The sequence below is a fragment of the Penicillium paradoxum genome (genome assembly GCF_028828445.1).
Source record: "Penicillium paradoxum strain IBT 22861 chromosome Unknown utg000003l_segment0_segment0, whole genome shotgun sequence".
NCBI lineage: Eukaryota > Fungi > Ascomycota > Eurotiomycetes > Eurotiales > Aspergillaceae > Penicillium > Penicillium paradoxum.
In genome coordinates, this window is record NW_026643181.1 from 774,747 (window position 1) to 797,576 (window position 22,830).

Genomic DNA, 22,830 nt, shown 5'->3' on the forward strand with positions numbered 1-22,830 from the left:
ACGCTGTCTCTTCTGCCTGCTTGCTGTCTGATGCGGGCTGCTAACTTCAATTCTGGACGACGGCTCCCAATCTTCGCAACTTCTGGCATGACATTTCCTTGCCTTACATTTTTTATTCTCCAATGTGAAATTGACCCATTCATATGACCAATTTTCATTGGACTCGGAACATTTTCTCACGTATCGTCTTGACGCATGGTGACACGTCTGCTTTGAGCACCGGATCTCTCCTTTTTTTATTTCTTTTTTTGTTGTCTCGCAGGAAAAACTGATCTCGATTTTTATGGATCTTCATTTTGCGAATGATCTCACGGTTTGCGTTGTTTTTTTGTCTTCATGCTTTTCTTTCCATGTGGAAGGCCGATGGGGGAGACAATATCGGTATCCTTAGGAACGAACCTGAATTGACAATGACGCCTTTCCATCTTTTCCCTTACAACGTAGAAGTAAACTCTCTCCACTCGTGTGCAAAGTACGTAGGTTGACACATTAATATAGACCTGGTACATAATGTTGGGTGTGTGATATACAAAACTCGAGCACCCAACTCCATTCCCAGAAGACCTCCAAATATTTACTCAGGCATCACCCTCTATCATCGCTGAGCTCGACTCAGAAGATCGAGGATCTACTATATATTAATCACGGCATCGGGTCCAGCGCCTCGATCCCTTCTCTTGCAATCCGCTTCCGCATAATCTGCCATTCGACCCACGTCACGCCTTGTAACAAACAATCAGCCAGATCATCCAATTTCCCCAGATCGACAGCAGCCACCTCATCCTCCAAAGCAGACCGAGAAGACGAAGGTTGTAACGAAGAGCTACTCTTTGAAGCACGATCTCCCTTCCCCTTTATTGTTTGTCTCTTGCCCTGCCACTTCTGCATATACGCACTCGCAACGCGATGCAGAACAGGACACTCGGATTTGTCCGCAAGCTCAATCTTCTTTTCCCCAGCAATGCCCGACACCAATCGTCTGGAGCTGGCATCCATGTCTGAAGGGGTATCTACGGCCTGCATCGCGGTAGAAAGCCACCCTCCAACAAGATTGATCTTTGCCTTCTTGACTTCCTGTGCGCTCGGTCTTTTCTCTTTTGCCTTGGGCTCCGTCTCCTTTGCTGCAGCCGATGTCCCATTCTCAAGCCAATATCTGACCACCCGCTTAGGCTCCACACCGCGAACCATCAAATCCGCAATATCTCCGCCCCGCTCCTGTCGCAGCGTATGGAGAACTGCATGGAACATGCCTTCCAACACACCAACCCGCAGCGTCCATTCCTGGACTGCACTGCCGCCGCCGGAACGGAAGCGCTGGCGCTCGATTAACACATGAGTGGGACGGTAGGCGGCTAGGAGGGATGATATTAAGGTATAGGCATTTGCAGCATAGAGATCTGGAGAGAACGATTCTTTTTCTTTTGTGGTAGATTTGGCAGCTTTGGCGAGCAATTTGCTCCCGGTATCTCCTGTGATTGGAATAATCTCTTTAGATGCGTCTGAACCATCGCCAGATCCCAATTCCACCTCCACATGTGTTACACCATTGCCATCCCCAGGGATCAAATTCAAACTCGAAATCTCCGAAACAGCAAGTCTATGCCACGCCGTTAACTTGGGAATTGGCAAATTCTCCACATCTACCGCATCACTCAAGCGAGGAACGATCAAATGCGCAAACGCAAGATTCTGCACCCCCATATCGATACTCAGAATACTCCATGTTGCATCAGATCTTGGCTCTTCAGCTTCCGTCTTGGATATGTTTCTCGAACCGCGCAACCGTGAGCTCTCATGTCGATCTTGACTCGATCTGGTACTGGAACTTGAAATGCCAATCCCATCTGCAACACAATCTGACTGTAACTGCAACGCTAACTCTGCCGCAATGCGCTCAGTAAGAACACCCTTCGTACCGGATGACTGGATGCCTGTTGCGCGCGCGATGCGTTGCAACTGTGCTGATTTCAAGCATGCAAGCCAGGGGTGAGTTGGGGAGTACAGTGCTGCAGAAAGACGCATTGGGAAATTTGCCTGGCGGTGTTTCCTTGGGATTGGGTCGAGGCTGGACTATGCGCGGAGTACAAACATCCGGAACCCAGAGCGGTTGTTTCCGTGTTGGATTTTGAGGTAGTTTTAGGCTGGGTGCATGGGTAGTCTTTGGAATTTTGGGGGGTGATTTTTGGTGAAGTGAATGTTGATCGCGCGGATCGGTGCACGGGCCTGTTGACGCGAGCGTCTAACGATGTACTCCGTAGGGATTGGGATCGACAACGATGTTCTTCTCTCTATTCCACTGGATAAAAGTATAATGGCTGTTTTGATGTTTTGATCATCATTGGGGTATCCGCGAAAACCGAGAGAAAAAAATAAAGAACTTAATTTGTGCAGACCGGCTATATCTGTGAGGTGTGGCGATGAAGTATCTACGAAGTATAACCATAACGTATAGTATGACGAACAATTGCAATTAGAGATCTTTTGAGATATGAATCGACTAAATAAAGAGTTAGATGCGCCTTCTATTGCCCAAACAAAAAACACCGAGAGCCCATATTCGCGCCTATAGGCATTCGCCAGCATCCTTTTGTCAGTAAACGCCTGGTGGGAATGAAAAAAATGATGGAAATCCCCCGAGAACAAGCAGCAAATGCAAGGCGCTGAAAGGCAGTTCATACCAGACAAGCAGTACCAACTCCAGATCGGACTGAAAGAAAAAAGAAAAACAAAACAAAATCAATAAAAAGCCAATCTACAGCAAAGCCTCCTGCCCAAGCTCCGCCATTGCAATCTCATCTCGAAGATACAACAACGGGGCCCAAACACGCCAATGCAACACGCCAATATGAGCAAGACGCATCCCAATGCGCTCGATATCCAATTGCTGGGCAGTCAGCGCCTGAGCGCTTGCCGGGCCGGAGACACTCGTTGCCTGCGCCAGACCCGAAGTGGCGGACAGAGGAGCCCGCTGCGACTCGCAAATCGCCAGGGGCGAAAGTGGCAAGTATTTACGAGCCGCGGTCAACGTGGTGGCAAGGATCTTGCCGCGCATGCTGTTTTGGAAGAAGATGAAGAGATCGGACTCATTTGAGAGATGCCATTCGAGGGCCTCCTCGATGGGGACGATAACTTCGTCCGCGACGACGGGGTCGAGCTGTAACGCTGCGCAGGCGAAACGGGCAATTTCTAGTGCGATACAGCGCATGTTTTGCGTCCAGCGCTTCCCGCCGCGGTGGTCGGGATCGTCATCGTTGTTGTCGGGATTCCCGACGATGCGGTTCTCCAGGTCCATGCCGTTCTCCATTAGGGACCAGATGCGCGAGCGGAACGTGGAGTAGGTTTCTTCCGGGGTGGAGAGATACCGCTTGTGCTTGTTGACGTATGATTCGAAGATGTACCAGGCGATGTCGAGGTTGATTAGATTTTGGATTGTTGAGCGGAGTTGCCAGAGACGCTCAGAGTCGAAGAGGAAGGTCTCCGGGAACTCGGTGGGTGAGAGGAATTGGAGTAGCTGTTCGGAGATTCCGCGGAATAGGGCTTCAAGGGGTTTGAGCTTATCCTCGGTTTCTGGGGGTGAGGTTGCCTTGTGGTCCCCTGCTAACCTTTGGGCTTCTGCGTTGGCATCTTCCTGGCGGGCTTGATCGCGCACGGATAGGTACCAGTCTCGAGCGGGCTCGACTAGGAAGCTGCCCCGGTCCAATTTGCCTTGGAAGTATTCTTGGAGGAAAGGGACTGTGTCTTCGATAAGAAGGACTCGGAAAGCCCTGATTTGGTGGTTTGCAACGTCCTATAGAGCTGTGTGTTAGTTGAGGGGGTCATAGAAATTGTAAGACTACGAAGCCTTCGGATATGACATACCAACTTCATCGCCTCCAGGATGTTGAACAATGTCTGTAAGCCATTGACGATCTCCCGGGGATCCTGAGATTGTGAGCCCTTTTGCACTTGCTCGACCATATGATCTGCCCACTCGTCTCGCATCGGAGCACAATGAGTCTTCAAGAGTGTTGCCAGCCATGTCGCTAGAGTGAGCATGTCGAGAACGCCTTTGTGTATTTGTTGCATAAGCAATGGAACCTCCAGGTTCTCCATGACAGTCGGGTGATCTCTTTCCGGAACGAGGGTCTTGATGACGTCCTGTAACGTCTCGAACAGGGCGGGCAAACGAGGATCGAAGGTATGTCGAGTGCCATCGCTTGACTCGACTACTTCAGTGGCGGAAGAATCGGCAGTCGCAGCACGGAAAGAATAAATAGTGATCTCCATTGCCAACGCGTCCCAATAATCCGCGGCATCTTTTCGCTTACGTTGGCCCTTCTCCCCTTCTAGATCAGGCTTGAAATGTAAATCGCGGTCGAAATTAGCGTCCATTCGGAGGTTGATATTGCTCATTATACAAGGTAAATCGAGCTCGCTGAGTGTTCTCTTCGTAACTGGCGGAGACCGCCGAGCTTTGCGCAATATGCGTTGTTCGCGGGAACCGAAGCCTAAAGCCTGTGGTATACTGATCGCCTCCGGTGACGGTGAGGGATCTCGAGAACGAGTCAGGATGGCCGGTACCGGCACCGGCGATGTAGATCGTTGAGCCCCATGGGGATAGGAGAAGGGCGGCTGGCGACGACGAGGAGGATGAATGGACGTTCGGTCATCATGGTTATGAGAGTCTCGCCCCTCCTTCTTGTGATACTCTTTGGAACGGCCACCGCTAGCACCATACGCCTCTAGAGAACCTTCGGCGCCCTCCTCCTGAGTCCGGGCTTCTTTTGTACCTTGTAGATCCATCTCTTAACACGATATCTCTAAATTTCCCCTACTAAGGGTGTCAGATAAAGGCAAAGCTCAGGGTGGCAATGGCGAGACCACGCCATGCACCTGGGCACAGAACAAGGCGAAAGCGCCCCTATGCAACTCACGAATAAATAGCCCCCTGTTTGCCTCAGGCAGGCAGCCAATCCGCAGTCACCGAAAAGTGATGCAAGTGAGCTGTCAATTGTTGTGGAGCCGAGGATTGGATCTGCGTCGATCACCTCGTGGTTCCGATCAGGGGTGGCGAGATAGGAAGCAGGTAAAGGGGGTGGAAATTAGAATAATTAAAAACGATTAATAGGAAATAACGATTAAAGAGAATAATCCTCAACACCAAAGGGGTTCTTTCGTGTAATAAGAGACTCCGTGTCCACGGGAGACTGGGGATTTCAGTATACTCAAGGCAAACAAGCCCAAATGTCGAGGTGCAGATGTGCAAAGGTCCTAAGGTGCCGATGGACAAATCAACGTCGAAAAAAAAAAGAAAAGAAAAGAAAAGCGAGCTCATTGGCAAAGCGACCGGGATGAACTGATATAGTGAGTGCATCCAGATCGACACCGGATTCGGGTGGACGCAACCAGGCATTCCTCTGCTGCTACCCGCGAACAGACGCCTCGACTTGCGGGCTGGTCACTTCCATTTGCGATCTACGATCTTTCGTGTCTCTGCAGTTGCTGGATTTTCTTCCCATCGACTCTGGAGAAAGGGGGAAATCCGCCTCACTTTGAACTTTGAACTTTGAAACCAGTATTGGCCACGTGAGTCTTCCTTTCTCGGGGAACCACCGGACGCAGTTGGTTGGTCGATTTCTAGATACATTGTCGGTTTTTCGCTTGAAACCTATGGGGTGGGATCCAGGGGGACGGGGAGAGAGTTGTACTGGGAAAGGAGCAAACTCCCGACCAATCTACGGAGTACGGACATCCATGTCTGTAGATTAAGTACGAGGTGGCGGCCTGAGGCACTACGGCAAACGCACATTCAAATACCAGCAACACGATGGATTAGAGTCATTTGGCAGTTATTACGGAGTATAAATCTCAAGGATGTTTCAAAGTAAGGAGACGAAAAGGAAGAACAGTGGGAAATCGAGTCGGAATCATCGTGATCGTCCTCGGATCGCAATGAAAGCAATACAGGTCCCGATCTTGATTGCTGACAAGCTTGAACATGATAAAGTAGTGTTTTCGGTAGTATTCGTGGGATACTATGAAGTACCTGGTTCCCTTTAGAGCACCCTTGACTTCCCATCGAGATCAATGTAGCTCCCCATAATCAACTCCCCGAGAGTCTTTCACCAATCACCTGTCCTTCCCCCCTCCCCCGGCGATTGACCGTGGAATCGATCGATACTGACGTGCATCAATGAGGCCCTTCTTTGCCTAACGTAATACCCCACCGTATATTTGGGAGTGCTTCCGTATCCCCAACCAACGTGGTCCGATCCATACTACGCACTGTATGTATTCGTGAACTCAAGGTCGTGGGAAGTTTAGACGCGAGGATCAGCTTGCATTCGATAATTCTGGATAGAAACCGACAAATGCAATGGGAGATATCTTCACCTAAAAGCTTTTTCTTTAGCAAAGCACGAGGAACTGGAGATAGGGGTTTGGCAAAATGCTGGGGATCAAGTCCGCCGGCACGAGTTGCGCGATAGGATATACAAGGATCAAAACCTAGTACAGATGCGGGTTCCATGGTCATTTGGGTTGCGAATTGGTGATAGGAGGCGGAGTTCAAAGCTGCAGTTAGGGCCAGTGGGAGGTAAGAAACACGCGAAGTTCATAGTGATCCTTCAGGGCTTCAGCAAGTTGGCTAAGAACAAAGCTGAGGATATACTCTGAGAATATACTCCTCAAGTAAGTCCATGTTAAAACGTTACTCTTGAGGGTCGAGATGTACAAAGCGTAACAAAGACATAATGAAGATCGCCGGATTCAGCGATGACCCCGGGGCCACTTGTGACTTGCCCGGTGGAGTCAGCCCTATTGGTCCACCTGGGTGCCTCCGGAAAGATGAGGTAATGATCACATGATTCCGCTCTACAGCGCTAGGCCTGTTTGGGTCTTATTGTACACAGGATGGTTTCCATCTCACTTCCGCTGAATCTGCAATAGCAGGCTTTATCTGTACATGATAATTTATTATTTCAAGCCTGCAAGGCCCGCTTAATTCCTGCATAACTAAGAAGTTGCAGAAATCTGCAATATCAGCTTAGCTCTTGGTTTTCGTAGTATGAAGCTAGTACATATTGGAGAGTCGAGACCGATATATTTACTGCCGGAAGCACTGTATTAGCACTGGATAACGCATACTACATAAACATAGAGACCTAAGGTAGTGAGTCCAGGAGACCAGAGTTCCCTGTCAGCCTTCGAGGATCAGGATGCTTTCATGCCTGGTTGCCTTGATGCCTGGTTGCCTTGGTGCCTGAGAAACGGGATCTATAGCCCCTCGTTCACTGACTCTCCAACTATACCTCGTCACTTCTCTCCCCCTAATTACCTCCAAGCACAGCTCTGATCTGGATGAAATTACTGTGATTCAGGAGCTATCCTTTCTTTATAGATGTGTCGGAGCCTGGCCGAGTTCCCGCATCAACAGGTCATGTCTTTGGCCCCAATAACCCACTGGCCTTATTCATACCCTAATCTGGCTCAACAACCGCCCGCTCAATAGCCCAATGGCCACCACCATGTCTCAAAAGACAAAGATAAAAAGGAAACATGAATTCCATGTGGAGCCTCTCTAGTATGGTATTCCTGGATCTTCACTGGTACAAAAGCAAATTCAAGGGATCATTCTCGGTTATTTCCCAAGAAACAACGGACATCCTAGCTGTGCGGCTCGTCAGTGTTGATCATGAACATCCCAGCTTTGCTCTACTTCCTCAATGCCCTATGGACAGTTCCAGGCTTGATTTTCTCTCGGGAAACCGGCACATACAATACTTCTAGATTCGAAGTACATTCCTTGCCCGGCGTATCCGATCTGCCGCCCAGCTGGGCCGGTCGCCTTCCAGTTCCGGGGACAAAAGATGGGAATGACATATTTTTCTGGCTCTTCCAAACGGAGCAGCCAGCATATGATGATAATTTGATCAGTAAGTCGGCCAGCGAAAAATTATGCTCACACAGCGTTGCTAACAAGGCTGCATAGTCTGGTTCAACGGCGGGCCTGGCTGTTCCTCGTTGATAGGTCTAACGACTGGCAATGGACCCATTACGTTCGATGGCAATTCAACTCGGTTCACGCGCAATCACCACTCATGGACGAAGCTGGGAAATGTGCTTTACGTCGATCAGCCCGTTGGTACTGGCTTCTCCACGGCCAGTTCTCCCTATCCAGTGAAGGACAATGCCCAGGTCACGAGCAACTTTACGCAATGGCTGCGTGAATTCTTCGAATACTTCCCACATCTGAAGTTAAAGCAAATTCACATGATGGGTGAGTCCTATGCAGGTATCTACATACCATATTTTGCATTTGGGCTTCTCAATGACAACAACTCCTTGCCTCTCAATGTACGTTCAATAACTCTCGGTGACGGCTCTTGGGGAAATGGAGCAGCCATGTCTTCCGTAGCCATGAACAGATATCTCCACTCGCAACTGGATCTCCTGCAAATTCCCAAAGATGTTCTATCTGTCTTCGATGAAGCAGACAAAACCTGCGGCTTTAACGAGGTGCTCGCAAAAGCCGCCCTCTACCCTCCCCAGGGTAAAATTCATATACCCGGAAATCCCGAATATTTCAACCTCCGACGACGAGACCTAACAAACGCCATGACTGCCGCGTGCGATATCGCACCCACAACTCCCGAGGAAGTCCGCACCTCAATCTTCAACTCAACCTGCTACGGCCCCTGCGCCACTTTCTCCACAGCAAGCGACTACATGACAGCCATATCCGCCAACCGAACGCGCGGCTGTTTCGACATCTATGACATCTCCCACGACTGCAGCGCCGTCTCAGAGCTCCCTTTGATGGCAGAGTATTTCGGTCGCGCAGACGTCCAAGCCGCCCTGCATGTCGAAAACAACGGACCGTACAGCGCCTGTAATTCCACGATTCTGACCACGCTTCTTGCAGCGCCATCCCCAGTCCCACCGGAGTACTTCATCCTCCCATCGCTGGTGGACAAGCACAACGTCTCGCTCCATCTCTACTCAGGAGAATGGGATATGCTGCTCACCCACTTGGGCGCAGAGTTATCGCTGCAGAATATGACGTGGGATGGCGCACAAGGCTTCGCGCAAAAGCCTAATCGACCGTTTTTTGCTAATAATGCCGCGCCATCGGCGCCTGAAAAATGGGTATCCAGATCTACACCGACTGCTACTACTCTCGCGACCGCCACTCCGACCGCCGTTGTGGCGGGCACGTGGGGAGAGGAGCGCGGTGTGTCATATCACTTCTTTCGTCGATCTGGGCATAGTGTGTTTGTGGAAAAGCCGGAGGAGATGTTTTCCTACGTCAGAGATGTGGTTGTTGCGCCAAGGAGGTGGTGAATGATGGGGAATTGGGGCTGGGGGGTCTTGGGGATTCGGAGTTACCCACTTTAATATTTATCTCATTTTGTCTTTTCTTTGGGCCTGGATTGTTCTATATTTATTTGAAAATAAAGCCCAGTTAGCATCTTTGCTCTTGCAGGGATTATAATAAACTCATAGATAATCACTGTAATAAAAGGGTTTCGGACGATGTCGACAAGAATATTGCATCACTTATGAGAATCACCAAAAGCACAGTGATCTCTAGATTCAGGGACGGGTTTTCGTCATTTGCTAGGCTTTTGATAGAAAATAAGAAAGTAAACCAAGTACTTACGACGGAATTTCCTAGGGTTTTGCTCTGTTTATATCGAGAATCTCATTCGCCATGTCCATATGTCTAGACAAGCCTATTAATTCCACAAACTAGGACTCTATCATTTAACTTATATTCTCTCTAAGAATAATAGCAGTGATACTATCATCAACTTCTACAGTGACCGTCTCCTCAAACTACCTAGGTACCCCTACGACGAACATCACCGGATTAATTGTGAGTATGCCGGATTTATCATGATGAGACGAACTGTGTACATGAGATGTAATATTTGATCAGGTTGACTTCGTGTTGGTCAGAAATTGTCGATGGGTGGTCATCATGAGCCAGAATGAGTCACTATGCATCACGATGAGGGGAGTTGGATGCACATAAACCATGCAGTCTGGATATTATATATCTTGCTCTAAGGGAAACTTGCTGCTACTCAAAATCATTTGAATTGTTATATATTGTCGATTGCATATGATAACCAAGGTACAAATTCCTACATGCATGTAAGTATTTGACTCCCAGCCCCCGAGAACGGGTGGCCACCTAGACAATATGGAGGGAGGTTCTAGGAAACGATCTTCGTTTCTGTTTCTGTTGTGAATGGATACTAGCCAACTGATCCCATCACACTGATTCATAATATACACTAAACTCTAGTCCCATGGGCCAATCTCATACCCAAGCTCTCAGAGACGCCGCACCTCGAGAGCATGAGCCTCACGATTTCTTGTTTTCGATCATCGTCCGCTCTTGATACCCTATTGTGATCAAATCTTGCTGGATTTTCAAGTGTCCAAGCTCAGTCACCCGGACCAGTGAGCCGTCCATTTTGCCGATGCTGTCAACCAAAGCCTGGCCTATTACAGGACCGCCTATGGCACCATTTTCAAGCAGAATCTGTAGTATCTTGTACCGCCATTTCTCGTCAAGCTTCATAGCAAGGGAAACACAGGCGAATAAAACAGCGATCGGGTAGGTGCCGCCCAGTAATGGCTCGAGAGTTGTGTCGTCCCCGTCCTGGACCACGTTGTGGCACAAAGAGCCCTCTTTCTGACCAACATCTGCCCTACAGTGAACAAGAGCTCCAATGTACATATGGTATCGTTCACAGATGGGTAGATCGAGAGCTTTATGTAGAGCCATATCCACGGACGCTCCAGTCGCTCCGGCCTCAAGGAGTCCGCGTGTTATATCCAACTGTACAGCGTGGATAACATGGGGAATGTAAGAAAGGACTGGGCTGACTGACTCGGCATGAGACTTCTGATCAAGGAGCGGTACGAGAAAATTCAACTCTTGAGTCATAATTCCCATAGCCTATGCACGTCCATTGTTGCAGTCCACCGACGCACCGAAATTCAGGAGCAACATGACGCCTTTGAGATCTCTCACGTGGATTCGATCAATCAAGGCGTTTTGAGCAGTATCACTCCCGGCGTGTTGGCTCGGAAGAGATGAAGCAAGCTTCCACTAGACTTCCGATGATATTTCCTTCCCATACCGAGTGGTTTTAAGGGAGCCAAAGATTTCACTGGCCAATCTCTTTCCTAGCTCGCCCCTGTGTAGAATCTCAAGCATATCGAGGTCAACGGCGTGTAATGCTTCCTTATAATCCTGGCATATTGATCGAGACGATTCAATGCCATGTACTCCGTATATCCAACGGATGGAAGTAGGTGGCTCACAGGCGCCCGGGTAGCCCACCTCGCCCCATCCGAGCTATTTTTTGATGGCGTACTCCGTACAAAGTTAAGTATGCACGAACACATCATTTTATACCAACCGTATCCATGTAACTAAAACAGATAAATAAGAATAAAATCCGAATTCCACTAAACCTTCTTCCCAGCCAACACCTGCTCGAAGATCGCGAAATTACCTTCATTATTCGGGTCATAGACAGCAAAGCACACCTCACGCCACCAGTTACCGGAAAACTCAGCCTCTTTCAAGACCTCGAGCCAGCAGTGCGCAACCTCACCAGGGGGATTCGCAAAAACCCCACAACCCAAGGCCCCGAGAACCAACAGTCCATGCTCATAGGTCGCCGCAATACGAAGCGCCAGCCTCATTTTGGCTTTGGTAAGGTTGCGATCCTTGTCGCGTGCAAACACCTGCTGGGTATGACGACGGGAAGAGGAAGGGGAAGGTAAGCCGTGGTGAGAAGATGAGCTGTGATGTGAACGTGAACCCTGGCCACGGCGCTGCTTCTGGGGATCTCTCAGCACTAGCGTCCGAAGGACAGGTCGATAGAGAGCGGCGATGGTGATCGCGCTGACAACGGGAAGATCCTCTAGCGGGGCAGAGGGCGCCATGAGAGTGTGCCCGGAGTCCAGGTCACTCCGCATGACCAGGACGTAGGGGCTGTAGATCGACTCGCTGAGAGCCAGCGGATAATCTCTGGTGTGGAGGCTTAGCGCTAAAGAGCTGCGATAGCAAATTGATTCCTCCTGTGCCATGGCGCCGTTCAGCCAACCCCCGCCTGGTTTTCGGTGGCTGGCGAAGTTGATGATTATTGGGCGGGGGCTCGGAAAACTTGCATCGACATGGTGTGTGCGCGTAGACTGAAACAGTCTGACGGCAACATTGAGGGTATCGTCGTTGATGACTTTGATTGTTGCGGGCGATGGGAAGCGGGGGCAGTTGTCGGGGTGTAAGCCATTGAGAGAATTCGACGATATTTTATGGGATTCGTGGGCCTCATTAGTGGTGTTGAGGCGGTTCAAGAGAACTGGGAGAACGTCCTTGGTCTCCTGAGCTGTTCTTCTGAGGGTTTGCCTTTGGCTATTTGCTTCTGTATCGACATGATGTCGATGTGGTGTATGCCTTGGGCTTGAACTGGACTGGGGGTATTCATCCACCAAGTCCCATAACATGGACGTGATGCTTGAGAAAGGCATATCTTCGGATGTTGGTAATTTGATGTCAGAGAGAGAATTGTATATAGTCGGACCGCTAACATGCATTATATCAAATGTCAGGTCGATCGGGTCGTCAGTGCTGATGCTTGGCGCATTGTTTCGAGTCAACGAGGCAGCCTAACGAATACGAAATTTGCAAAAAGCCAGTTCAGAGACTCAGCAACCGTATTGAAGGAAGAGCTAGGCTCAGTTATGTAGGGGTCGATAACCCTTTTCGCTGCCAGCTATGCTATTCTTGGGTGTTAGTAGTGGTGACTGACAAGATCATGGTATGAACCATCTCAAACCTCCTTCACCTTTGCTCAATTGCGGTCGGTATTCGTTCTTTTTTGCATTGTGATTTTCACTTCAAGTACACTCCTGTATTGAGGGGAACCAGTCAGGTGTACAACATACTCTAGCTTGCATATCTTTGATGCAGGAGTCGCCACGCTAGTGTACCTGAAGAGGCTCGTTTGTCCAGACTCAACAGGAGAACAGCCTTGAACGTTGGGTGTTGGGGGGTTGTAGCCTTAGGTCTGATAGGCAACCAACCTTGTATGTCAGCTGTTCGGCCCCGCAAACAGCCTCCGTACCTCCGCCCCTACCTACCTATTCTGCGCCAAATCACCTATGTGGAATCATACGTCTCACGAATAGAGATTTGCTCGCTTTCTCTCAATGGAATAGAGGGTTCGTATTTGTCTCTTTCGTTAGTAGCTGTCGTCGTGCCGTATAGAGTTGTAATACTCCAGGCCGACAGCATGGATAGGTACTTTCCTTGCTTTGGACTCTGGCATCGGACAAGTCTGAACTGATATAGGGAAAAGCCGCCCGAGAAACACTTCTTGTCCCCTTCTCCTGTTGCCCAGGATGTCTCAATGACAGATTCCGACACGAAGATCTCCGAAACTGAACCTCCTCTTGGACTTTCCAGCGTAGCTCGCCGTGTCATAGAGAGACGTCCTAGGGATCGCCCAAAGGATGCATTCATCGAATCCCAGACCTACGTCTCGGGGCACATTGATGGGTCTTCTAGGACATCCCCGCAAAATTCCTTTCCCTCAATGTCGACAAAGATGATGGTTGTATGTCCACTGGGAATTGAATGACTTCTTCTGTCAGTTTCTTACCGTTCATAGGAACTGAGTCGGCTAGATGAATATACTCCCTTTTCGAAAACAGGTAGGTACAGTCCGATAATTTGAGTATTCTTTGCACGGTTAATAAGACCTGATCTACAGTTGAACGCCTGTTTTACGACACTTGGGTCGATCAAACTAAGAATCCCCAGGTTGACGGGATAATCCTCTTCGATATCAAAACGTTTTCACCTCTCCCTGACGGGCAAATACCGCATAATATCAAATCCGCTAGGTACACATTCCTTTCTGGGAAAATCATCTCGTTCTGTAGATTGAAGGCTATAAGGTAGTTAACCTTATTCTTAGTCGCGATACTGAGCTGCTGTCATTGCTAAGTAATTTCCCACTACGCTTCTACGGTGCTCGTCGCGCCTGCTATATCGGGGATCCTGGTTACCCTTTGGATCTTTGCGACAATGTGGACTGCGCCATCTGCCCGGTCTTCCAGTCGCAGTGCACAGCCAGAAAAGCGGGTGAGTCTTTGCAGCAAGCTATAATGGACATTTCAGACATTTAGATGAGTTGCTAACCAGCCTGAAAGGTATAAGCTTTGAATTAGGTCCCGGAATACCCGCCAGTCCCAATTCGTCCCGTGAGTACTGTTACGCTAGCTTAGTATCGAGATATGTCCTAACGCTGGAGCTTTTCCGCGTCTAGAAGCCGATGCTTTCGCAACAAATCATCACATACACTCGTATCAACATGCCGTGGTCCTCTGTGCATGCCCAAATATTGTAAGTGGCCTCGATCGAAACATAAAACTCGCACGAGCTAATATACTACCAGGCGCAATCGGACACCCAGGCCACGCACCCAGACGATCCTCCCCCGTACACGGCGAATGATTCTCCTCCGCACATAGCGACTGCCTCCCCCGGTACAGTTGTTGTTCCGATCGGATTGATCATGTATACTCGGACGGGGTGGCATCCTTCATGAATCCTGATTGCAGCCGGTGTATCTCAATGCGTCTCAAAATATCTGATTATAAGGAACTATCCAGCTGCAGAATACCTTATAGCACTCGGGTAAATCGGGATTGAATTTGCATAGTTAGGAAGAAAGGCATTCGTTGTCGAGAGAATTGGAAGGCCATAGGGCTCCGCAGTGGGGCTGGGTGCTCCATTCTGGTATGATTTTGCTCCGTTCTGGTCTGATCTCCAGGTACAACGTAGGCTCGGTGCTCAATAGCCAACTCGGATTACTCTCTAGGTGATCAGTGAGTAGCAAACATGACCCTGCTCACCCACCGCAATGCTGTCACGTGCTGCTGAACAGCTGTCTGACTCCCCGGACGAGGAACTCAGACTCTCAACTAAAGGCTCTATTAACAGCCACGCATATCAGGTTAACAAAGGACAATCTACTATATAGCTCCAATGAGTTCCCACGCAACAGTACCTACGTCATGACCGAGTGAAGTGGAGTCGATGCAGTAGGCAAATTGCCTGTTCGTAAACATCGCAGTCAAACGTTATAGCTTCCCCGCAATACCTAGATGACTACATGTACCTTGCCGGGATCAGCCCATTCCGTTTCTTTATTTATTGGCCTCTTCTCCTCTCTTCTTCCTCTTCTTCTCTCTCCCATCTCTAAACCCACCTCCCATTTCCAACCATGACAAAAGCCCACGCAACCATCACGCCCGAATGCGAGGTCGTCTTTGACGAAGTCAAAGGCACTGATAACCTCGATTACGTCATTTATGATGCATCGGCACACGACAAGAAGATCACCGTCGCCGAGTCTGGCAAATACACCGACTACGCCGATTTCCTTACTCATTTCAAAGAAGACAAACCTCGCTATGCCGTCGTAGACTTCAAATACGACTCCCCGGCTGGCGACGGCCAGCGATCGAAGCTGGTCTTCATCACGTGGTATGTAGGATTTCCTTTGTTCTTCCCCACATCTTGCAGTGATGCACGGAACATTAATACTGATTGGATTGACGTATAGGGTGCCCGAGGGAGCAAGCTTGCATGATAAATCTTACTACACATCGAACAAGGATCATCTTTTCTACGCTCTTCTGGATATCAGTCTTCATGTCCAGGCTCATACCCATGCGGAGCTGGCTCATGCTACAAGTAAGTACCCGGTTCCTGAAAGCGTGGATTACTTGATTACTTGGCTAGGATGCTGGAACTTGTGACTGACTCTCTCTTCTCTTAGTTCTGAACAAGTTCAAGGTACTCTAGAGAATTCTTTTTCGATTCGGTCTACCGTCGTGAATACTGGAGACCGCTCTGCGGATGATCCGCAGATGGATGACCTGGCTATAGTGTACTAGACATCCAATTTGATATTATAATATTCTTATATGCTTTTTTTGTATCGTGTGTTAGGTCATTATCTAATCTACGTACTATACCCATTGCGACTCGGGTTTGAGGTGGGCGAGGTTCATAAAGAAATCACGTATATTATCTATTGTACCAAAGACCTCGTTCTTTGAATTTCTTTTACAAGAGATTGACCCGCAAAGTCATAAACACAATACAGATTGAGGATCAGCAGGACCCGGACAGATAAAGAGGTTGGTGTTTACAGGGTTTCCACTCACATATGCCCCTATATACATAGGATAATGTCCGCCGGGTGGGGCTTTCCTCTCTGGGCTGCCGCCGCTTTAATGAGGGCGATCAGGCTCAGGCTCACCAAGTAAATGTCAGCACGGACTCACCGGGTGCTCGGTGATCTGGTCAGTGCGGTCATGTGCTCACTCAGTCACTGCTTACCAGCTCTCATTGTCCAGTCAGCGAGCTGTACGTCCACTGGACCTGGGCAGGGCTCTTCTTATCTGACTGAGCAAAAGTGAATAGGGAAAGCGGTGAGAAGCGACTTTAAGCTTGGCTCCCCGCCCCCACCCAACTCTCCTTCAACCAATCGCACTCATTCATCATCTCCTTGCAAGGCTTCAACTAATCATACTCATCTACATATCATCAATCTCCTTCTCAACTGTCACAGCTGATTTAGCCACCTTGCTTTTACTGGAACTGCCATACCGTCCAGACTGGCCCCAAGCGCATCCCAACCTGGGTAGTCGGCAGAATGTCATCATCCTCAGAGACGGCGAGTCCTTCTGTGCCTTCTAGTCTTTTCCATACTCATAATCAAGCTAGAAGCTGGATCGAAAGCTGAATAATTACGCGCCACTTGAACCCACGGACAAAATTAAGGACTTCTTCCGTGACTTCTTCAAGATCCTTCCTCCCGACGGAAAAAAACATCTGGTGGAGGACGTTTTAGGGTGTGCAAACGATGAGAAGCTTCGGCAACTGGCCCAAAGCATCAGAACCGGGCTGTTGATTCCTATGAAAGCACAGGGTGGAAAAACACCCACTGAAATCACTCCCTCCCCGCGTCCTGGTGTTGAAGATTCAATCGAGGATCTTAAAAGCCAAGACATCAACTCTACCAGTAGAAGCGTTCAGTCGCAACTCCGGTCCCACTGTTTAGAAAGAGATGGTAACAAATGTCTTGCATCGGGGTATTACAGTTACCTTCACCCCTATCCACAAAACGCAGAAACGGCCCGTCTTGAAGCAGCCCACATTATTCCATTTGCACTTGGATCCTTCGATGCAAATAGCGGCGAGGCTGTGGATAGACACGCAAAGATTTGGGTCAACCTCAGGCGCTACTTTCCAGCTCTTCGCCGAATGTCCTTTACCTCAGAACAGATTAATTCAGAAAAGAACGTCATGATGCTAGACACCCTCATTCACGCTGAATTCGGACAGTTTAACCTCATTTTTGAGGCAACCGGAATTACGCACCAATATCGAATCAAGACCTTTCCAGGAATTCCGACCAGGTCAATAGAGGGTTTACCTAGAAATCGGCTTGTTAAGTTTCGAGTTCATAAAGGAAGTTGGGAACTTCCACACCCTAAACTTCTCGAACTCCACGCTTCCATTGGAAACTTCCTACACATGAGTGGCCAGGCGGAGATAATTGACAAGGTTTTAAGGGATTTTGAAGATTGTGGTGGGCTTGCCCCAAATGGAAGCACCAACATCGAAGACCTTTTTGCAGTGAGCAGCCTCTCACTAGTACCCTCGAATATCAACGAAACTCCCGATTCCCAAAGGTCTGCAGAGAAGCAACGTCCTTCGGAGAAGCAAGATGCAGCGAGCGGCCTCTCACTGCTATCCCCGAATGCCAATGAAACTCCCGACTCCCAAAGGTCTGCAGAGAAGCAACGTCCTACGGAGAAGCAAGGGTGCCCACGGGCGAAATCTTCTGACACTGAGAATAAACCTTGGGCATACTAAATTGCATAATCGGGAAAGCGGTTGTCACGGTGGCAGTTACAGGTTCGGCCAGGTGACGGACCGGACCACTATCTTTAGCCAACTTCTTCGTTCTGAACTCATCAACAGAGGGATTTAGTGTTATTGCCTCGGCTGTCCTCGTTTTACGTAACAGTCGCACGGCCTTTAGAATAATCATGATCAGCTTTGGCTTTCTGTATCTCTCTTTGTTATTGGATACAAATATCGCTATACTCTCATGTTAAATTCGTTCAACTTTTCAGTCGCAGTCCACTTTCTTCATTGTGTGCTCCCAATGGCGTCTCCCACCGATTCCCCTTAGTTTAAACTATAGATATCTGATAGACTCATCTATGCGTTGACGTTTGAGTAATTCTAAGCAGCTTAGGGTCGCTCGGTGGGCAGCTTAGGGCGGGTTGACTAACTCAGATTGTATCAGGTGTGAAGGAGAGTATAGAGGCCGCCCTGTCCCATGGCCAGAGCTAAGGGATCTCCTTGACTACCTATGATGGAACCCCCGCATTTTCATGACTGTCTCAGACCCTTTCCCCGCCTTCTTAGCGTAGAGTTCTTCGAAACCAGCTCTCATCAGAAAAAAAAAGAAAAAAGTATCCCAATTGCAGTAAGTAAACCCTCAGTATTCCTTGATCTGGTGTATAGATACACGTGATATGCATCACCATGATACAACAGTCAATTCTTTTTTTTTTTTTTTTTTTTTTTTGTTAAGAAAACCCCCTCTTACAAGATACTGTAGTACTACCTCCGTAATCAGATCCAAATACCGCATTTGCAATATTATCGGTATTCTGCAAACCGCCGTGTCTACTCGATTGTGTAAGGACTGCTGTCGTTGAAAAGTTTACCTTAAAAATACGGTAAAATAAGGGCAATTCAAATCCAAGGATCTCCCATATGGAAGATCAGTGAGTGGATAAGTTTGATTACATAATGATCACTGACGGGGCTCAGGTTGATCAGGGGCGTGCCCAATTCTACTCAGTGAGCAAAAGCGGCGAGGGGGTGAGCACTAGAACGGAAGGAGAGCGCCAAGAGTTGCCAGACATCATCCGGTATATATGCAAGTATCCTCGGTGGCATGCACGATAGATTGCTCATAGTCGTAATCATAAGAAGCAAGGGAAATGAACATGCGGGACAATCATGGCACATAGAGAAAACAGTTTCTCTGGGAAAGAACAGGCAAAGATTTCATGGTCGCCTTAGCGACGAAAGAAGGGACCGTGGTTCGATGAAAGAAGTGAATCAGCGCGTTGGAAGACGTCACCCTCGAAGAACTTGTCACTATATGCACTCGCCGGTGTGGACGGAACGGTGGCCTGCGCGGCAGGGCCAAGCGCCGCACTTAGCGGGGTGGCGGGGACGGCAATTGAGTGCGGAGGCATCATCATGTTGAGATGGTAAGAGTTGTTGGTGAGGATAGAGGTTGAGACGGATGTCTGGTGTTGCAAATGTGGAGTCTGTAGCGGAGGGCCATATAGGTTGCCAGGGGGAGGGTGACGGTCCGGGTCTGCGAGGTAGGCCCAAGGAGACACCTCGATCAAACGGCCTGCTTCCCGGCTTGCTTTTTGGACTGGGCGCAAGAGAATGATGATGTCGGCAGGAAGAAGTTGCATGCTTCTCACTTCGCGCATCTCATTCACCAGATCCACAAATGATTGCATGAAAGATTTGCATAGTTGCCAGAACTCGCGTTGGTTACGTAGGCCGCCACCTGGTTCTTTGATTTTCATGGTGGTAAGACGCTGTCCCAGGGCATCCGAAACTTCCAGGCAAAATTGACATCGACGGATGAGGTTATTCCAGAGTATTTGGATTCCCTCCGAGTCTCGTGACTGCTGGGCGGCTTCTAGACACCGAATGAATTGTCGACGGGCTAGTGGGAGTGCGCTGTATGCGGCATTGTATGTGGAGTTGAGTTGATGGAAGATCTTCTCGAAGATTCGCTCTTCCTCATTTTCGTCCAGCCCCGTCAATGTATTAACTCTAGGACCCGCAGGAACCGGCATTGGAGGGAAGCTTTCGCCTGAGCGAGGGGTGGCCAGCGAGTGTGGCACAGATATATTAGTCATGTTCGATCTACTGCTCGAGCGGCTGCGTGAATACGGAGTGGAGAAACCAGGGGAGCTAGTGCCAGTGTGACTTGAAGTCATAGTCATGGGATATTGGGGATGTCGAATCGTCGTGTCGCTTCGCAATCGCCGAGTGGGCGGCGCGGGATCTCTTGTTGGTGTACCCACCGAGTGTTGAGGCCGGCCTGGGACCGGGGGCAGAGGGTTACTGGGGCCAACCAAGCGCTTTGTAGCGGAGACACGTTTGTTGATGGTTTGAAGCGGCACATTAAGAATAATGCAAGCATTTCGCAGTTCCACCAGGCTACCAAACAGCGTCAGCATCAGCGATCGTACATAGCGTGGATCGCCGTTCGAAACGATTTTGGCGGTGTTATTGCGTAGCTGTGTGCCAACGTGAACATAGGCGGCGATGCACGTCTCGCATTCCCGTTTGACCGTTTCTGCGACCGAGGTGGTCGACTCTGAGTCATTGAGCAAAGTATTCGATGCTTTTTCGAGGGCATCGTTGAGTTGATCTACGTGGGAGGAAGCATTGTAAAAGACAAGCTCGAGGCTATGCCGTCTGGTGTCATCGTGCTTGATCACGTTGATCAACGTATCGATGTGGGAATGAACTTGAGCGAGAGCAAATAGAATTCCTTTTGCACTCTTGATGATCGGTTGATCGGATCCACGCTCACCCTTGTGTTCAGGCAGACTAGACATCCGATTCACCCAACCATCTCGCGGGCGTCGCTGCTCTCTTGGGCTGCTTGGGCTTGGAGAATTGTTTTCATTGGTGGCTATTGGTGCTGCAGCCTGACGATGTCGAAGCACAGACCCATGGCTGAGACCCCGTAGGTGACTGTTTTTATATGGGCGCGTTTCATCCAGCGTACCCAAATCAGTGTTCTTGCGAGTGATCAGTCCCATTCGTTTGCTACGAGCAGATGATCCTTGAATGATGCCCTCGCTATTGCTCCGATTGCGCTCGTTGATAGCATGGGGTGCGACGCCAGGCCTTTGGAGGCCCGGCATGTGGTAGGTAGCTCCCTGTTGCCCAGAAGCCATTCGATAATGTGATTTCATTGGGATTGGCGGCGGCCGGGATATTGATGGGGAGCGCGATGAACTTGCTGAGCTATCACCGGTGCTAGGAATTACTGGGAAGCGGCCACTCAAATTCCGCTTCGAGGGGATCGGTGTTGGTGCTGGTTTAGCCTCAAAACTACTGTCACTGTTTTGACTCCGATTATCAATTTATATCCATCACAACCCTGGACGGCTCCAAAATGGGCAAATACACACCTTGTCTCAGTAAATATCTCTGGCTCCGGTGTATTTGCTGTTTGTCTGGTTTTCTTGAAATATCTCTTGAGTTTGGTCGTGGCTGCAACTTCCTTCTCATTATCTGTCATCCCAGAGGGTGTCGTCTCGCCCTCCGCTTCCTCTAGAATCTCACGCAGTGGCTGGCATAAAGGATTTCCGGCACATTTGAAGATTTGAAGCTTGTGCATTTCGGAAAGGCCGACTGGAAGGTCAGTCAGGCGGTTTTGCATCACTGACAGCACCCGCAGTGATTTTAATTTGCTAATTTCGTTCGGCAATTCCTTAATTTTGTTTCGACTCAAATCAAGGATCTCGAGCAAGGGCAATTTGTAAACCTTCGGAGATTAGCACAACGTAAGGACCAAGCAAATTCATCATTGTACATACTCCTTTAGGGAATTCACGAAAGTTGTTCGCTCTGATGTTCAGATAGCGTAAATGGGAACACTCTGCAAATCGATAGGGGATATGGAAAAGTTGATTGTTCGACAGAGACAACCTTAATGGGAATCAGTAGGGTTCAGGACTTTGCTGCCATACCCTGATAATAGGCAGTGCAAGACTTGGATATGACGGTTTGAAGTAGAATCACGACATACCGTTCAACCTCATCTTTGATCAAGTCAACGACTGGTTCAGGAATCCGGGCGATATGTGAATGCCCAAGGTCAATGGTCAGCTTCGGCTTGACCACATCTGTGACGGCCTCGCTTCCTGCCAGAGAGCGCTTAGTATCTTGGATCCCACTCTCGACAGCATGTCGCGCGAGCTCGATGGTTTCCTCGGGACTGAGCGTTTTTGGTCCAATCGCTTCCTTGCTAGAACTCTCCGGGGTATCTCCTAAAGCAGTGTTGGGCCGGCTTCCCTCTTCGTCAGGATATGGGGAGTCACCGCGGTGTGTTTGTAGAAATCCACTTGACTCCGGAGTTCCATTTTCCATGTCACTTTCATCCGCCTCGCCACGATTAAAGCGCGTCGCACGTACAGTGTCCTCGGAACGACTCATTGTGGATGTCATGGTTGAGAGGGGCGCAAAAGCTATCGTTCAGACACACCCCAAGATGGCAGGTTCGTTGAGGAACTGATATGCTGCCAAATTTCCAAAATTATTCCAGGCGCAGCAAGCATTACCAAACGAACACACTTCGGGCACTTGCGCAAAGCATCGTTGGGTGTGCTAGGTCGGAGGGACGGCGGGCTATTTCGAAGGTAGATGGGGAACGGAGCTCGAGGCGGCCGTTAGAGTGGAGTCGAGGTGGAGGGAGAACGATCGGAATCACCCGAATGACGAATTGGCCAGGATCAAGCTATGAGATTGGGAGCAGGGTTGTTCAAGACCGAGAGATTTGGTACAACAAAGCTTGAGGACGGAGGTTCACACTGACGCCCGCGATAAAGAGATTGGCCACACTGGAGATCTGACAGATCTAAACACGGCGGTGATCGAGGTAAATGAGGCCCATG

The 22,830-nt window shown here is 49.2% G+C and overlaps 9 protein-coding genes across 9 annotated transcripts; 4 read left to right on the top strand and 5 right to left on the bottom strand.

The window, feature by feature from the left end:
• Window positions 1-642: 642 nt before the first annotated feature.
• N7457_002196 (uncharacterized protein) lies at window positions 643-2,022 on the bottom strand (the record flags this gene model as incomplete). The annotated part of the gene is made up of 1 exon (XM_057173242.1): window positions 643-2,022. One exon carries the CDS (start codon window positions 2,020-2,022, stop codon window positions 643-645), a length of 1,380 nt encoding a protein of 459 aa, XP_057033393.1.
• A 730-nt stretch (window positions 2,023-2,752) lies between these two features.
• N7457_002197 (TCP11 family protein) lies at window positions 2,753-4,782 on the bottom strand (the record flags this gene model as incomplete). The annotated part of the gene is made up of 2 exons (XM_057173243.1): window positions 2,753-3,787; window positions 3,859-4,782. 2 exons carry the CDS (start codon window positions 4,780-4,782, stop codon window positions 2,753-2,755), a joined length of 1,959 nt encoding a protein of 652 aa, XP_057033394.1.
• Window positions 4,783-7,672: 2,890 nt separating this feature from the next.
• Window positions 7,673-9,321, top strand: cp9 (putative serine carboxypeptidase; the record flags this gene model as incomplete). Its single annotated transcript, XM_057173244.1, has 2 exons — window positions 7,673-7,913; window positions 7,970-9,321. The coding sequence occupies 2 exons, from the start codon at window positions 7,673-7,675 to the stop codon at window positions 9,319-9,321; spliced, it is 1,593 nt and encodes a 530-aa protein (XP_057033395.1).
• Window positions 9,322-10,351: 1,030 nt separating this feature from the next.
• N7457_002199 (uncharacterized protein) lies at window positions 10,352-10,939 on the bottom strand (the record flags this gene model as incomplete). The annotated part of the gene is made up of 1 exon (XM_057173245.1): window positions 10,352-10,939. The coding sequence occupies one exon, from the start codon at window positions 10,937-10,939 to the stop codon at window positions 10,352-10,354; it is 588 nt and encodes a 195-aa protein (XP_057033396.1).
• A 527-nt stretch (window positions 10,940-11,466) lies between these two features.
• N7457_002200 (uncharacterized protein) lies at window positions 11,467-12,534 on the bottom strand (the record flags this gene model as incomplete). The annotated part of the gene is made up of 1 exon (XM_057173246.1): window positions 11,467-12,534. One exon carries the CDS (start codon window positions 12,532-12,534, stop codon window positions 11,467-11,469), a length of 1,068 nt encoding a protein of 355 aa, XP_057033397.1.
• A 764-nt stretch (window positions 12,535-13,298) lies between these two features.
• N7457_002201 (uncharacterized protein) lies at window positions 13,299-14,618 on the top strand (the record flags this gene model as incomplete). Its single annotated transcript, XM_057173247.1, has 8 exons — window positions 13,299-13,306; window positions 13,358-13,622; window positions 13,677-13,719; window positions 13,779-13,911; window positions 13,986-14,152; window positions 14,221-14,271; window positions 14,337-14,413; window positions 14,466-14,618. 8 exons carry the CDS (start codon window positions 13,299-13,301, stop codon window positions 14,616-14,618), a joined length of 897 nt encoding a protein of 298 aa, XP_057033398.1.
• A 678-nt stretch (window positions 14,619-15,296) lies between these two features.
• On the top strand, window positions 15,297-15,880 carry N7457_002202 (actin-binding ADF family protein; the record flags this gene model as incomplete). Its single annotated transcript, XM_057173248.1, has 3 exons — window positions 15,297-15,559; window positions 15,639-15,769; window positions 15,855-15,880. The coding sequence occupies 3 exons, from the start codon at window positions 15,297-15,299 to the stop codon at window positions 15,878-15,880; spliced, it is 420 nt and encodes a 139-aa protein (XP_057033399.1).
• An 856-nt stretch (window positions 15,881-16,736) lies between these two features.
• On the top strand, window positions 16,737-17,962 carry N7457_002203 (HNH endonuclease signature motif containing protein; the record flags this gene model as incomplete). The annotated part of the gene is made up of 2 exons (XM_057173249.1): window positions 16,737-16,769; window positions 16,808-17,962. 2 exons carry the CDS (start codon window positions 16,737-16,739, stop codon window positions 17,960-17,962), a joined length of 1,188 nt encoding a protein of 395 aa, XP_057033400.1.
• A 1,223-nt stretch (window positions 17,963-19,185) lies between these two features.
• Window positions 19,186-22,384, bottom strand: N7457_002204 (uncharacterized protein; the record flags this gene model as incomplete). Its single annotated transcript, XM_057173250.1, has 4 exons — window positions 19,186-21,274; window positions 21,346-21,701; window positions 21,754-21,865; window positions 21,966-22,384. 4 exons carry the CDS (start codon window positions 22,382-22,384, stop codon window positions 19,186-19,188), a joined length of 2,976 nt encoding a protein of 991 aa, XP_057033401.1.
• Between the last annotated feature and the right edge of the window lie 446 nt (window positions 22,385-22,830).